The sequence below is a fragment of the Thalassophryne amazonica genome, chromosome 6 (assembly GCF_902500255.1).
Source record: "Thalassophryne amazonica chromosome 6, fThaAma1.1, whole genome shotgun sequence".
NCBI classification, from domain to species: Eukaryota; Metazoa; Chordata; class Actinopteri; order Batrachoidiformes; family Batrachoididae; genus Thalassophryne; species Thalassophryne amazonica.
In genome coordinates, this window is record NC_047108.1 from 99,576,990 (window position 1) to 99,594,629 (window position 17,640).

At 40.1% G+C, this 17,640-nt stretch overlaps 1 protein-coding gene across 7 annotated transcripts in view; it reads left to right on the forward strand.

Moving 5' to 3' along the window:
• The first annotated feature begins 3,754 nt into the window (after positions 1-3,754).
• Positions 3,755-17,640, forward strand: part of camta1a (calmodulin binding transcription activator 1a) — a 919,840-nt gene continuing 905,954 nt past the window's right edge. For 4 of the 7 annotated variants that reach the window (XM_034172934.1, XM_034172936.1, XM_034172940.1 and 1 more), the window contains exons 1-2: positions 3,755-3,927; positions 11,965-12,066. In XM_034172934.1, the coding sequence (XP_034028825.1) occupies positions 3,903-3,927; positions 11,965-12,066 (127 nt within the window). In that variant the 5' untranslated portion in view covers positions 3,755-3,902. The remainder of the gene's footprint in view (positions 3,928-11,964; positions 12,067-17,640) is intronic. The other 3 variants (XM_034172933.1, XM_034172935.1, XM_034172938.1) reach the window with 2 other exon arrangements.

Below are 17,640 nucleotides of genomic sequence, written 5' to 3' on the forward strand. Positions count from 1 at the left end.
GATTGATATTCTACCCATGATTTAATTCCAGTTTTACTGTCCAGTTCTCTGGACAGTAAAAATATGTCTGAGGGATATTCTACAGGCTAAACAAAGTTCCTTTTTTGATTGATCTGTTTGTTGTGTGGGCCGCTGAAGAGAAGGTACTGCTGGCCCACCACCACCAGAGGGCGCCCTGCTTGGAGTGCGGGCTCCAAGCACGAGAGGGCGCCAGACCCAGAAGAAGTGACAGTTGTCATTCATTCTCTGCACCAGCTGTCACTCGTTCATCATCATCATCACCACCATAAAGGCCGGACTGCAACTCCACCTCCTCGCCGAGAAATAGCAACTACTGAAGAGGTAATTTCTCTGCTGACTGACACGTTGTATAATAATCTGAACTTCTGTTGCAGCCGTTTTCCTGGTGTGTTGCCTTGTCTGTGGGATTGGTGTTTGGTGTGACAGCGACGGCTTCGCCTCACACTCCAAACCAGATAAGTGGTTAACCAGGAGCTGCACGAGTGTGTGATTGGAGGTGGAGGTGCTCCCTCCTAACTGTGTACAGACTGTGGATTACTGAGTGTGCGGACTCACACTCATTCATCTTATCTTTGCTTTCTGCCAGCAGTACCAGGGTCGACAGCCGAAGACAGAGGCCACCTGGGGACTCGGGACTTGGCGGCTCCGGTGTTCTTCAGACCGTTGGTGGTGGAAGCCGTGTGGGACGCGGCTTCTCTCTCGTCAGGGGTCTTCTATCTTCGAGCCTGCCCACACGTCACCTGGTGTCAATTGACTTTGCAAATTTCTGTGTATTTAGTTGTGTATTATCACAACATTAAATTGTTACTTTTTGGCTTATTCATTGTCCGTTCATTTGCGCCCCCTGTTGTGGGTCCGTGCTACGACACCTTCCCAACAGTGTTATGTCAAAGCTGACCATTTGTGAAAGTGTTTGTACTTATTAACTCTTATTTTAAGTTACAGATGTACAAGAAGATAGCATTTACTGTTTTTGGGTTATTGCTGACACAACTTGGCTGGGATGGACAAAAGTCCTGTTATTACTTTCATGGACATACAGCCCGAAAGGCCACGGGTTGAGACCTTGTCCTAAGCATGGAAACCCTTAGAGGGTCCAGAATGAAATAAGTATTATGACGGATATTCCGTCATTGTACTGTGGTCTTACTTTAACTATGTTGGAATTTTCAAGATGTTGAAGAATGACTTTATTTTTCAGTTACAAACTTTGACATATTTAGGTAATGCCTTGTATTTTCATGCAGACTGTAATATTGTCATTCATGCCATGATATCACTGGGAGATTTTCCGTAAGCTGCAATGTTATGCTAAAGTAACGCTAAAGCTTGTGGTTACTTGGCTTTGCACATGTTTAATAATAGCTTATAAAGGAAGGTGGAACCAAAGGTCGATTGATTCATTGATTCATTAAAATGTGTGTCACAGTGACACTCAAGTAACAATATTAGCTTGCTAAATTCTGGTAACATGTCCTATAAATCGCCTCAGAGGTATTATCTGGTTACAAAACAGGGTTTCTCACTAAATTTAACAACATATAAGAGAAACAGATTTATACAAAAATACAACTGTCTGGGTACGTATTCTGCCATCTTGGATTATTTTGTTCAAGCAACCAAACAAAATGTGTCACACAGATGTCATACTGCTTTCATTCAGAATGCCATGTCGGCATTTCCGTGCCACATCACTCAGCATTTTTGTATAAAACAGACTTCTTGTATATTGTGGCCCCACCTAGCTTAGCACCCACTTGTTTCTTGTCGCTGTAAAACACTCACTCTGATTGAAAATGAATGGCAGCTGGTCCCTTTCCCACTGTCTCTTGTACCTAATGTGACCAAGGTTGCTATACTACAGATGTGCCACGGTTGTTTTTGCATATACCACATGGTACAAGACCAATGCGCTACCTCATCAAAGCTCAGTCTGGATCACATTTGCGTGGGACTCTGATCTTCACACAGTGGTCTGTCACCATGACCTTCCAGGATAGACATCTGTGAATGTGAGAATGGGCTTTAAGCCACCCACTCATCTACATTTACCACTAATGTGCTATATTCGCTGCACACATGCCTGTACTCACTGTCGATACACTGCGCATGTTCAGTATTCAGTAGAGTTTAACATCATCTGAGTTATCTGCTGCTTCTTGGCCAGTGGTTTGTCAACTCTGCTCTGTTTTCTTCTGTTTTCTTCCAGATTTGGAGTTTCTGGTGCTTATTTGGAGACCTGGTGCTTTCCATTCTGTAATGCAGACAGCATGTGCGTGGCAAGTTTGAGGGGTGTAATGATGCATTGTAAATCCTGATAAGTGTATCGTGATGTCTGTATTGAATTGTCTGTATCAACTACTGCATGGAAGAAACCTCTTACATTCATTCATTTGCTATACCTCCTTATTCCAATTAATCATCACGGGGGTGCTGGAGCCTATCCCAGCAGTCACAGGATGAGAGGCAGAGTACACTGTGGGACGGACGCCAACCTATCAACCTATTGCAGGGCCACATATAGACAGACAAACAAACACAAGCAGTCTCACCTACAGTCAGTTTAAAGTGCATGTCTCGACCTGCATGTCTTTGGCTGTGGGAGGAAGGCGGAGCACTCAGAGGGAACCCACGCGACCATGAGGAGAACATGCAAACTCGACACAAAATGGCCCAGGTGGGAAGCGATCCCGGGACTTTCTTGCTCTGAGGCAACAGTGCTAACCACTAAGCCACTGTGCCACCCCACCCCAGAAGAATCATAAATGATTTAGAAAATATACAAACAGGAAAGAAATAACATCAACAATTACAATTTATACTTCAGAATAATGTGTTTCTTTCAAGTTAAAGCATTTATTCATTCAGTTTCTGCCCCTTATCCGGATCTGGACCAAGCAGCTCATCCCACACTTCCCCATCTTTGGCCAATTCTTGTAACTCTTCCCGGGGGATCCTGAGGCATTCTCAAGCCAGCTGGGAAATATAATCCCTCCAGTGTGTCCTAGGTCTTTCCCGGGGCCTCCTCCCAATTGGATGTCCCTGCAAGACCTCCCTAGCGAATCAACCAGGGGTCAGCCTCACTAGATACCTGAACCACCTCAGCTGACTGCTTTCGATGCGAAGCACCGCCGCTTGTGTCCGCAATCTTATTCATTACCCAAAGTTCATAACCATACTTTCTACATTAGTGGGAACACTAATGTTGTTATTTATCGAGATATGTATCATATGGCAAATCTAGTGTATCATTACACCTCTGCAAATGAAGTTGAGCAAGTGGTCTGAACATGACCCAACCACTTGCCACACCCTGGCGAATGGTGGCGACCATGTGTCGTCGTGCGACATGCCTGTGGATGGCGAATGTTACATGAACCTCTAAATGCCACGCACACGCCTTCTGCACAAGAGAGCTTTGCCCTTTAAGGCAGCCGGTGAGCTTTATCACTTTGCTGAAAATGTGTGTAATATGACTCCTTTAAATATTCAGTGGATAACAGGATGAGGCGTGAATCCCATATTATTGTTAAAAAAGGTGGCATAAGTTTCAAAAAAATGCAAATATTATCCCACTTTTGGCTTTGCTGTGGTAAAGCAAAACCTGCTAGGAGTTTTAAATTCTCTGTTTAAAAACAAACAAACAAACAAACAAACAAACAAACAAGAAGGCGGCGGGGGGGGGGGGCCCTCAGAAAGGTGTGGACAGATGCGTTTTTCATCCTCAGTCAGTCTCCGCCTCACAGCCAATAGTAAGTTCGCTTGGGTCGGACCGACTCGCCGCGTGCTCCTCCGCTCCCTCCTCGCGCTGTTCTCTCGCCGTGCACGCGCGTGGTACCCACGGTCGTGTAGAGGAGGAGGATGTTGCGCGTGAAGGGGAAATGGCTGCCGAAAACAAGCCGGAAGGTAAGAGAAATATAATGGGATTAATTTAAGTCGTAGGACCGCGGCGTGCTGTTAGAACAGTTGCAACTCCGCGCGCGGACCGCACACGCGTGAGGACAAGTGGGTAATATTTTTTCGGCGGAAAAACAGCTCCGCTGTTTTCTCCACAGCGGCCAGCTAAAACGTGGATACATCACCTAGCAGCTAATATTAGCTTGCATTCTAGCCAGCTACTCTTCCCAGCGTAGCCCACATTTAAAGCGCGTTTAAAGACGAAATATACTCACCGCGGTAAAAGTGCCGCTTTTACTTTTTAACACTAGAGGAATGAGCAGCAATTTAAGTTGTTAACAACAACGCTAAGTTAATGACAACACACCGTCGACTAACTTCTCCCCTTATTACACAGCTTTCGGAAAAGGGGTGTTAGTTTATTTTGTGTTACCGCGGGCGCGCGCTGTTTGGAAGCAATATCAAGCAAACACTTAAAACCTGGTTTAATTCATTGGGAGGTTTTCGGGTATGTGTAGTGAGCGAGAAGTGAGGTATTTTCCAAATGTATCCAAAGGAATACTTTATGTTTGTGTCGCAGCAGCCACCAAACGCGTTAACCGGCGCTCCGCTGCTCTAATGTACCTGAATGCCATCACATCCGTGAAAACGGCGAGGACGGAGGAGTAAATCTAACGCCCTGTCCGCCAGCATTCAAAAACGCGCATATGTCACACCACTCATCTGATTAAAGATTTTTTTTTTTTAGTTATGGCTACAAATCACATAACATGCAAGGCAACACAAACTGCATCTAAAAAAGAAATATTTGAGCTCCCTCACCTGTTATGTAAGGTTTATCTTTAACGTTAAATTGGCTTTTCAGTGCCCACACGCTCCATAATGTTAACTGTGATAACAGTAGTCTAACTTATATATAAAATGATAGGTAACGAGGTCTCTTCTATATGTCACCTTTTTTATATTAATGCAGATATTATCACCTTTATAGCACAACAAAGGAGTCATTTCAAATTGGCTGCATTACAAAAAAAAAAGATCCATCAGAAATGAAGTCTTGCTGTTTCTACATATTTCACAGCCCAACATGGAAGACTTCAGAAGTGAACAGGGCTATGTCAAGTCAGAACTTCAAACGGGAATTCTTTTTGATGTAAAATAAGTTTAATGTTTCACTGAGTAAACATATTGCCTCTGTCCATAGGAGAGAAAATGAGAAAACCTTGGCAATTTAGTTATTTGGATGAGTGTGTGCCAACCTTTTAAAATGAGTCCCACCAGGGGGTGGTATTGAGCTATAGAAGCGAACTTGGTGTTTGAAATACGTCTGTGGCTATGACAAAAATAAATAAATAAATAATAAAGACATCTGGTTTTATGGTGGTAATGACTTCACTTTTGTGTATAGAACTATCCACTATCCTCTGCATTGCTGAACTCAACAAACAGGCTCCTCTTGTTAATTTCAGATCATCATCATCATCATCATTAGCACACAAACCCTGACATCAAAGTCCCATTGCTTAGCAGGTTTAGTTATTTTCAGTGTTCCTGTGAGGATGGTCAGTGTAAAAGGAGGAACAGAGCATAAGGAGACACAGACAGAAAGCTTTATATCTGTATGTAAATGCAGTGTGATCTCATGCAAATTTGTGCTCAGAGATTTTATGTTTAACTCTTGCAGTTAGTCTTTATTCACACATCCAGTGTTTAGTTTTTGCAGTAGTGAGTCAGTTTCTTTGTTAGGTGTACTTCTCTGTTGCAGTTTTTAAGTGATATTTTCCTTGTATTTGTCAGCCAAATACTGCTGGAGCAGAGCAGTGTTTCCTTAACCTTTTGTCCTTGTGGCATGCCAGCAGTGCTGCACAGACTGATCTCTCTCAGTTGTTTGGCAGGCCTTATGATGGCCCATAACAGTCGAGGGCTACATCTTGTGTTAAACCCGAGGGTCATGACCCAGTCTCACTCTGTGGTGTAATGTTTACATCCTGGGGTATTTCTCTCCAGCCTAACTGATTGTTGGGGCCCTTGGGGCTGTTCTTTTCTCCACACTCATAAAAAGAACTGTGGCTCCGTTACTTTAAGTACAAGGCCTGGAAGGCACTGAAAAGACAAGCTCGATACGTCTTACACTGAGGCTGCTCTGGATAAAAGTAAGACCAGTGGTCTTGCAAACCTGAGACCTCTGTACAAGAACCAAATTTAAGAAAGGTGTAAGCAGCACTGAGACTGCCTTAGCAAACGTAAGGGAAGTGTACACTAAAACAGAGCTGCGCATTCACATTATATTCACCGACATGTGCAGGCGGTTGTGTATTTCTATGACAAAAAACAGTTTTCAGCCTGTTAGCTTAGCATCTTAACTTTCTTGGGGAGATAATGTATACTAGTGTGTTGCCCGTGGGATCCATGGGCTCAGACTGGGTAGTGCTTATAAAATAGGTAGCTGACATTTTTCAAGGGTGGTAATAAATTATGCAAAGTTTCTAATGGCTTGTGAGTCCAGAATGTTTTTAGAACCTTAGACCTTAAACCTCAATAGTTTATAGCGGAAGAACTCAACCCTTTTATTTCCTGTTGATTACGTAATTTGTTAATGTTAATTTACTGTCTTAATATATTGCTAAATTGTTTAGGTTCTTATCATATTCACGCTATTATTTTATTTTATTATTGCTTCTATTTTGTCAATTAATTTTTAAATGGACCACAATAGAAATATGTGTTTTCACTTTCTTGTGTCCATGTAATGGTAACATACTTAAAATTATATTATATACTTACATTGAACTTACTAAATAAAATCACACATGCACGCTTTTAATATATAGATGATTTGTCGCCCCCTACTTGAATGGTGTGTGAGTCCAGGATGTAATTATCAATGTCCATTGTTCATAGCTAATTTCCATAGTTTCTCCAAAAATATTAGTCCTATCAACATTCCCTTTTGGTGGCGTTTATCCTCCACCCAAAATACATAAGCATACCAAACAGCAAATGTCAGCTCTCCCCAGTTTGTTTGTGATCAAAGTTATACACACGCACAGAGAGCTTTTTGTCTTTTCTGCATTCTGCCGCAAGCAACTGCTTTTATTTTTACACACCCACAAATAGAGATGGTAGCAGAAGGCATCCAACGTGCTACACTTCTCACTCATGGTAATGGCAACATGACACTTAACTAAACTGACTAAAATAATTGAAGTACAAAAACACAATACGTCAATAACACAGTGTTAGTAGTTAGTTAGTTAGTAGTCAGTAACAGTGTTAAGCTAACCTGAACCACAATAGCAACATTTAAAACCCCAAACTCCCATGGTGCATTGCAGCACAACGTCGTGCTGCAATGCACAACGTTAGCTAATGTCGCTAATTTCTCCAAAAATATCAATCAATCAATCAATTTTATTTATATAGCGCCAAATCACAACAAACAGTTGCCCCAAGGCGCTTTATATTGTAAGGCAAGGCCATACAATAATTACGTAAAAACCCCAATGGTCAAAACGACCCCCTGTGAGCAAGCACTTGGCGACAGTGGGAAGGAAAAACTCCCTTTTAACAGGAAGAAACCTCCAGCAGAACCAGGCTCAGGGAGGGGCAGTCTTCTGCTGGGACTGGTTGGGGCTGAGGGAGAGAACCAGGAAAAAGACATGCTGTGGAGGGGAGCAGAGATCAATCACTAATGATTAAATGCAGAGTGGTGCATACAGAGCAAAAAGAGAAAGAAACACTCAGTGCATCATGGGAACCCCCCAGCAGTCTAAGCGCTCTATTGGGGTGATATGGTACTATGAGGTCCCTAAGATAAGATGGGACCTGATTATTCAAAACCTTATAAGTAAGAAGAAGAATTTTAAATTCTGTTCTAGAATTAACAGGAAGCCAATGAAGAGAGGCCAATATGGGTGAGATATGCTCTCTCCTTCTAGTCCCCGTTAGTACTCTAGCTGCAGCATTTTGAATTAACTGAAGGCTTTTCAAGGAACTTTTAGGACAACCTGATAATAATGAATTACAATAGTCCAGCCTAGAGGAAATAAATGCATGAATTAGTTTTTCAGCATCACTCTGAGACAAGACCTTTCTAATTTTAGAGATATTGCGCAAATGCAAAAAAGCAGTCCTACATATTTGTTTAATATGCGCTTTGAATGACATATCCTGGGATCTGATTAGACACCATGTTTCTAAGATTTGTGGGGCCAAGTACAATAACTTCAGTTTTATCTGAGTTTAAAAGCAGGAAATTAGAGGTAATCCATGTCTTTATGTCTGTAAGACAATCCTGCAGTTTAGCTAATTGGTGTGTGTCCTCTGGCTTCATGGATAGATAAAGCTGGGTATCATCTGCGTAACAATGAAAATTTAAGCAATGCCATGTAATAATACTGCCTAAGGGAAGCATGTATAAAGTGAATAAAATTGGTCGTAGCACAGAACCTTGTGGAACTCCATAATTAACCTTAGTCTGTGAAGAAGATTCCCCATTTACATGAACAAATTGTAATCTATTAGATAAATATGATTCAAACCACCGCAGCGCAGTGCCTTTAATACCTATGGCATGCTCTAATCTCTGTAATAAAATTTTATGGTCAACAGTATCAAAAGCAGCACTGAGGTCTAACAGAACAAGCACAGAGATGAGTCCACTGTCTGAGGCCATAAGAAGATCATTTGTAACCTTCACTAATGCTGTTTCTGTACTATGATGAATTCTAAAACCTGACTGAAACTCTTCAAATAGACCATTCCTCTGCAGATGATCAGTTAGCTGTTTTACAACTACCGTTTCAAGAATTTTTGAGAGAAAAGGAAGGTTGGAGATTGGCCTATAATTAGCTAAGATAGCTGGGTCAAGTGATGGCTTTTTAAGTAATGGTTTAATTACTGCCACCTTAACCATAGCCAACTAATAAAGATAGATTGATCATATTCAAGATCGAAGCATTAAATAATGGTAGGGCTTCCTTGAGCAGCCTGGTAGGAATGGGGTCTAATAGACATGTTGATGGTTTGGATGAAGTAACTAATGAAAATAACTCAGACAGAACAATCTGAGAGAAAGAGTCTAACCAAGTACCGGCATCACTGAAAGCAGCCAAAGATAACGATACGTCTTTGGGATGGTTATGAATAATGTTTTCTCTAATAGTTAAAATTTTATTAGTAAAGAAAGTCATGAAGTCATTACTAGTTAAAGTTAAAGGAATACTCGGCTCAATAGAGCTCTGACTCTTTGTCAGCCTGGCTACAGTGCTGAAAAGAAACCTGGGATTGTTCTTATTTTCTTCAATTAGTGATGAGTAGTAAGATGTCCTAGCTTTACGGAGGGCTTTTTTTTATAGAGCAACAGACTCTTTTTCCAGGCTAAGTGAAGATCTTCTAAATTAGTGAGACGCCATTTCCTCTCCAACTTATGGGTTATCTGCTTTAAGCTGCGAGTTTGTGAGTTATACCACGGAGTCAGGCACTTCTGATTTAAAGCTCTCTTTTTCAGAGGAGCTACAGCATCTAAAGTTGTCTTCAATGAGGATGTAAAACTATTGACGAGATACTCTATCTCACTTACAGAGTTTAGGTAGCTACTCTGCACTGTGTTGGTATATGGCATTAGAGAACATAAAGAAGGAATCATATCCTTAAACCTAGTTACAGTGCTTTCTGAAAGACTTCTAGTGTAATGAAACTTATTCCCCACTGCTGGGTAGTCCATCAGAGTAAATGTAAATGTTATTAAGAAATGATAAGACAAAAATATAAGTCCTATCAACTTTCTGTTTACGCAACATTCATCCTTGACCCAAAATTCCTAAGCATACCAAACGGCAAATGTCAGCTCTTCCCAGTGTCTCTGTGATTGAAACCATATACATGCATACACGCGCGCATGCATGCACTCACACACAGGCAACTTGGTTAGTATAATATCGATTAAAAGAAAGCATTTGCAGATTTCCTGTATGCTTAAATAAGTCAGAGGTTCTTGATGTTTGGTGGTGATTGTTTGTGCTCTTCCACTTTGTCTTTTATTTTGACACGTTCCCCTTGTCACTTGACCTGTTACTTTTCCCCTGTGCAACACACGGCAGTCTTGAGATTTGGGAGGAGGAGTGTTTGTGCCATTGGATTGTCTGCAGTTTTTTTCTCCATATTGGAAAAAAAGCAATGATGCCCATCAGCATTGCTAAATTGTATGTTAGATTGCTTACCCTGGGAAATGCACAGAAAATAACATTTAAGCTTAATCTCACTACTAACAGTGGTGAAACTGTTTAGCCTGCATGCCTCCTGAACAGAAGGTTCCTGGCTCAAGGCCACTTGTGCCTCATTCTCCATGTAAAACTGCAGTTGTAACAGAAAAGGCATCCAACCCAGCGTGAAACTTATTGGATACCAGATCTGCTGTTTTGACCTTGAGAAAAATGGGTGCAGTCAAGTTATCACCAGTTAATACTGGTTTTGACACATTTAACCAAAATTTTTAAAAAAGTAAGCCCACACATATTTTGAAAACATCTCAAACATACCAGTTCTACAAGGGTGGGCCAGTTGTCTTATACTATTCTCAATGAAATACAGTCAGAACACCGAACATTGCATATTGAGGTGGCTTTAAGAAATACAATGAATCTGGTTTGTGTCCTTAACTGTGCAGGTTGTACAGCAAATCTCACTTATACTTTCACAAGGTTACATTTTAAAAAAAGTTTGATAATTAGATAATTTCAGTCAAAGCTCAGGGTGAAGCAGCAGCTAAACATCATGTTAGCATATGGTCAGCCATCAACTGTCAAAGGTGCTTGTGGAGCAATGGTAAAAATCTCTACTCAAAAAGGATGGATTTTCCCTCCTTGTGATGTCAGACTCCTTCAGTTTTGTGTTGAATCAGGCTGTTCCTTTTCCCCCAGCCTCTTAATTGAATCAGTGAGGTGTGGATGGATGGGACCCAGGTCTGGTCTGTGGTTGCTGAGACGTATCATTCCTAATGCCTGTCTGTAATAGACCACTACTGACGGACTGACTGCCTCATACCAGCCTCCTCTGATTGATTTTATTGATCATTCGGTTTACCACTGATGCAGAAGGGAATGTTACTAACCTGCATTAAACTAGGCTGCAATGATGGCCATTATCTGATTTTTTTTCTTGTTGGGATAAAATCAGGAGTGCTGGAACAAATTGATTAAATGATTGGTTGATCAACAGAAAAATAATAGTTGACTATTTCAACAATCAACTGATCATTAAGTTAATGAAGAAGGAATAAAAAAGCCATGTTTTGACTTATTCCAGGTTGTTAAGTGGAGAAATTGAATTATTTACATCAGATAAGGCTGCCTTTAATTATTTTAAATTGCTGTGTATGAAGGATTGGTTTGACCTGTCTTGAGAAAAACATTGAGGAATGTTTTGAACTGATTTTTATGAAGTATTTTTCACACTACTTTTTAATGCCTATAAATCAATGATAAATTGTTCAAACACTCTTTCATCTGGCTAAATTTGGCATTAATAGTTTTTAACCAGTTGTAAATTGGACTACACAGATAAGAGATGTATTTAAAGAACTTTTTTAACCTTAGTTTAAACAGGTTTCAAACCAAATTGCAGCTTTGGAATTGCTTAAAAATTTTTTTTTTTGTGTGTGTGAATTTAAAATACCTAAATTTGAGAAGCTATTTGTGATGGCTGAAATCCACTTCAGATAATGTTGGATTTTGTGAGCAATATGAAGTTGTATCCTAAATGTCTGGGATACTGTGTTGAGCTGTTTATTTTTTTAAACAGACTATAGACTGATCAATGAACCACATTAATAAGGGAGTAAGAAGTTAAATATTTGCACTTCAATTAAGCAATTAAATAATTTGTTGTGCGTATAGTGATTTGTCTGAAGTAAAGTCTGGCCGACAGCACTTTTCTGTTTGAAATGTGTTTTAAAGTTTAAATAATTGCTTGCATGGAGTATGTGTTGAGTGATCACAAACTGGGGGAAATGCTTCTGTTCTCAACTTTTCTCTTTGCCTCCTGAAGGACTGAAGAAAGTTCGTAATCCGGATCGAATGTACAGATCAGCAGCGTGTTATGCTGGCCACGGTCCCCCTAAGAGTATCAGTGATGACACAGAGACCAACAGTAAGAGTCAGTTATTAATACTGCATTGCTGCTCCAAGAGGCCACTCACTGGCCAATCTATTATTCATTCATCGATTCATTTATTTACTTCTTGATTTCATCTGTCCCCATGTCCCCCTCCTGCTTGTGTTCTCCTCCAACCAACACCACCTCCGGCTGCTCTGTTGATTGAAGTGTCTGCTTTACGGGATCACGCTGTCAATAGCTGAAGTGTTTTCGTTAACTAAGAGTGATTGCTTCAGGTTGAGGCCAGGGGATCAGGACCTGAGTGGACCCTCTGAGACAAAACTTACACTTTCAGCCATCAATTATAGCTCAGAACTTGCATTTCTTCTGCTTTCATTAAACCTACTCTGGGAAGGGGGGTGGGGAGCAACAACATGCCTTGTAAAAAGTCTCTGCTGTAATATATATATATATATATATATATATATATATATATATATATATATATATATATGTTGTTACTGTTAGAAGACAATTTGGGGCAAAGAACAAAGATGACACAACATCATAGAGGGTTTTATGACTTGTAAACCTCAGCTTTTGTGGGAATTGCTCCAGTAAATTTACAACTGCGCGTGTGCACTTGTGCCTTTTTTGTCACAACCAAAGCAGACTTTTTTGAAAAATAGACCAAAGTATAGATTTTACTTGAGGGTGGACCCTGCCTGAAAAACCCCGAAATCTTCTTTTCAAAACTTTTTTGAATTTTGACTTGTGTCTTTTCTCAGTGAAAATGCTGTTCTATATAAAGCAGATTATCTTTCTTTTTTTTCCGGTGGAAAGGAGGTCCTTCATTCTTTATGAATATGCAGGGCTTAGTCTCTTCACTCCTGGAAGATTCTGTTGATCTAGACTAGAAACTGCGTAATTAAATGTGCTCATGTATAGAGTCTGAAATCACTCGTGATATTCTAATTAATTATTTTTTTTTTTGTTAGAATATTAACTTGATATTTCATTGGCAAAGCTCTGCTGCACCAAAGTTTGTGGTGTTCTGAAAAGAAAATGTGCTGAGAAATTCGGGGTGGGGGGCGGGGGGCGCAAACAGGAGGAGACAGGGAATCAAACTGTAAGGTGAATGCTTTTTATATATATATATATATATATATATATATATATATATATATATATAAAATCCGCCTCATGCACGACATTTGTGACTGACATGTTTTTCCCGTCTTGCTATTTTCTCTCATCTTATTGCATGACATTACAGTATCCTGTTCCCATGTCAGACAGCTTGTTTAATTCATTCAGCCTGGAGGGTTCTGCTTCAGTAGGACACTCTGTAGCTTGCAAACGGCAACTCAGGCAGGTAAACCATTGATCTGAGTAATCGTCTGAGTAATTGTGGGAGTAGTTATGATACTGAAAAAAGGGCTTTGTTTGTGTGAAAGTGTAAGCAAGAGAGAGAGAAAGTGAAAGAGAACAGGAGTAAGGGGTGTGTGTGTGTGTGTGTGTGTGTGTGTGTGTGTGTGTGTGTGTGAGCGAGAGAGACCTCACCTCTGCTCTCCTTGAGATGGGATTTTTATGGATGGGTGATCTTGGTGAGGGCTGAGAACGCATAAAGAGTCATTTTCAGTTTGTTGCAGGCAGTTAACCGTGTGTGCATGTTTGTTGAACTTCCAGTAATAGGCCCAAGCCTTTATTTTTTTTTCTGCTGTTTGACTTCTGATAGCCTTTCCTTATTATACTATATTACATTATACTATTACAGCTACATGGAATTTGAGTGCGGTCACGTTCATTGTTGTCACTCTGGGAATGTAATGAATGAGTGCCACCTCACAGAACATGATGTGCGTTGTCTGATGATAAACAGTGACAGTGGATTTAGGTCATAAGTATTAACCCAAATTTTTGGAGTATAGAGCAAAGTAAAACTGATGGGAAAATAAATCTAATTGAAAACAACTACAACAACGACAACACTGAACAAAGTTTTTAGCCAAAGTTCCCCACTTAATAACAGCATTTTTAATTTAATTTATTTATTTATTTTTGCTCATCAGAATTAATATTTTTTTTCTGGATTGTTTTGTCAGTTCCTTTGATTGTATGCTATTGGATTTTTCCTGTTATGGCTTTAACACAAATGTGAAACTATATGTCGTCAGATTTTTGTGATACAATACCTATAAAAAGTATTCACCCCCTTGCGCTTTTTAATTTAATTTAACCTTTATATAACCAGGTTAGTCCCATTGAGATGGAGATCTCTTTTGCAAGGGAGACCTGGACAATTATAAAGTTTCCAATTCACCTAACCTGCATGTCTTTAAATGTGGGAGGAAACCGGAGCACCAGAGAAAACCCACGCAAACACTGGGAGAAGATGCAAACTCCACACAGAAAGGCCACAGGTGGAAATCGATCCCATGACCTTCTTGCTGTGAGGGAACAGTGCTAACCACTAAATTACTGTGCTATGCATTTTCATTTGTTTATACCATTTCAAACACCAAATCTAATTCAGATTTCTTGATTTAAAAATTCATGAAATTATCCTCCTTGAACTCAAACTGAAAGAAAATCTCTACAATGTGATATAAACGCAATAAAAATATCAAAGCCAAGATGAGTTGCATAAGTAATGGCACCCTTTAGTAATAACATGTTAATAATCAGTTTTATTGCCAGTTTTCGGTAGACAAGTCGGGATGGATAGATGAACATTTCAGAGTCACTGAATGGGCCTTGGACTTTATTTACAGAATTTCTTAGGAACAGTAATCTCTGGTCAATCTATGTGGATGTGAATGTTTTCAAAAATTGAGATACTGTGGGGAAAAAAGAGGCCGTAGAGGGAAGCCACCAAGACACACATCACAACGCTGAACAAATTGTAGGCTTCCTTGTATGTGACTGGAGAGATTGTGCAAAGGACAAATTTGGCCTGTTGTATCACCACTCGCATGTTCATTGTGGAGTGGATCAGAGAAGAACTTTCATGAAAGGGAACAGCTCAAATCCAGGCTCGAGGCTCCCATGTGGCTCCCGGGAAAGTGTAGCCGAACCTTTTAGGTCTGAATTTTTTCAGAAAGTCTTCCTCTGTTTTACAATTGACTGACATTTTGATGTCAGTCAGTTGTCCAGCTGCCCAACCATAGTTAATCTACGCAAGTTATTAAATTACTTCAGAGCAATGCCATTCATGTCCTCGCAACCTGGTGTGTATTTGCACGTGAATAAATGACTTCAGCATCTCGGCCTATGCTATGCATTACGGGATCAGCTGAAGTTTTAGCTATCACACAGACCTGTGTAAACATGGTAAAGATGGTGGAATGCAATATGAACGTTTGCAATCGGTGCAGGTTTCTGTGTTAATGGGAAACACAAAGATGAACTTATTGCATTAGCATACAGTGCGGTAACTGTAAATTTGGTCTGTGTTTGGAACAAGATTATGAGGACTTGCTTGTGGTCAATGGAATTGTTGTACCAAACCTCCTGAAACTCACAGATGGATGGATTCGAGAAAATACTGGTGTAAAAATGTACCCCCCATGCATGTATGCAGATATTGCTGAATATTTGATGGAAAATGTGAAGAGAGGACTCTTAAAGTGCCTCCACAATGACTACAAGGAGGGTACCTCTTTGTCATTGTTACCTTCGCCAACGAATTTGGATGGAGGTTATGTTTTCACCCCTGTTTGTGAACAGTCTGTAACCCACAATTTTTCATATAAAGTTGTGAAATTTTTATAGAGAGGCAAGAACTGATTCAATTTTTGAGCTCAAAGTCAGGAAAAATCTTGGAAAATTAAAGAAATCACTGTCCTTTAACAGTGAACAAATTTTAAAAAAATCACAGCTGTCAAAAAAGTTCAAATGTCTTTCATATTTGAGAGTGTTATGTAGTATGGTATCCTTTATGGACTGACAAAGTTTGATCCGGATTATAGATTTTGTGGCTATTTAAATTTAACATTGAAAACCGCATTTAATGTATCTTTTACACTGTATCTTAACCAAAGATGCTCCAATCACTCTCATATTTGAAAGTGTGGTGCAGACTGGCACTCATTATCGCCTGACAAAGTTTGATTTGGATCTGATCCGGATTGTGGATTTTGTAGACATTTTAATTTAATATTGAAAAGCCAATTTTGGTGTACATTTTGCATTAAATCTCAATCAAAGTGCCTCATTCACTCTCAAGTGTGATAATGAGGTGCCAACTGGCACTCTCAATGAATAGACTAAATTTCATTTGCATCTGATCCATATTGATATTTCATTTTAACATTGAAAAGCCTATTTGTTCTATATTTTGTATTATATTTTACTTTATGAAAAGAAAGGTAAAAATTTGTAGAATTGGAAACTAGTGTTGGTAGGGGTTTGCTCTCTACAAGTGTGTGCTCTGGTTTACCATAGCAATGTCCAGTTCCCATTATTACAAATTATGGACAGTCAGCTGTAACATGTATATTTCGATCTTTGGTTAAGTGCATTTCAGGCATAATAATGAAATACAAAACATTTCTTTAAAACCCAAGTCACTCTATTAATAAGCAGTGATCAAATGATAAAAATATATCTTTAACAGACAAACTTAACATTTTAATCCAGGGGTGGCCAAGTTCGGTCCTCGAGAGCCACATTCCTGACACTCTTAGTTGTCTCTCTGCTCCAACACACCTGAATCCAATGAAAGACTCATTAGCAGACTTTTAATAAGCCTTTCATTGGATTCAAGTGTGTTGGAGCAGGGAGACAACTAAGAGTGTCAGGAAGGTGGCTCTCGAGGACCGAACTTGGCCACCCCTGTTTTAATCCATCTGGTCTGCCCTTTGGAGTTTTCCTTCTTTCTGGGAATGTTATGAAAAAGAAACAGTGGTTTGCATGTCCATATTTTGACGCCACCTTTCAAGTCTATAGTTCAGTTCATTTCATTTCTATAGCTCCAAATCACAACAAAGCTGCCTCAAGGCGCTTCACACAAGTAAGGTCTATAACCTTACCAACCCCTAGAGCAAGCACACAGGTTACAGTGGAAAGGAAAATCTCCCTCTGATAATTTGAGGAAAAAACCTCAAGCAGACCAGACTCAAAGGGGTGACCCTCTGCTTGGGCCATGTTACCGACACAATTGACAGTAGAAATATACAGGAAAGTTTGGGAGTTCATGCTGGTGCACAGGACGGGAGGCCTGCAGAAGAAGACACCACTGTTATGTGTCGACGCGGGTTGAGGAGCGGACCTGCGTCAGACAGGGCCCAGCGCTAAAAATAACCAGAGAGCGGTTCCAAACAGAAACTATTTATTATTCACCTGTGCTTAAAAGTGTAAAAACATAAAAACAACGTCCCTCTGGTGGAGTGATTCATGGCTCGCTCTCCAGCGCCCGCAAGGATTAAAGCCGGCGCTCCTGGACTTCCTACCACCGCCAAACACCCCCCAGGTGGACACGACAAACTGATTCTCTGTGAAGCAAAGAGAAGGTGAGGTAAGGCAACAGATACAACTATATCTTCCAATAAACACACGCTATCAGCAACACACTCAGGTCAGTGTCCTTTTTTACTTTATGCAAATGAGCAGCTTCTCACAACAAGT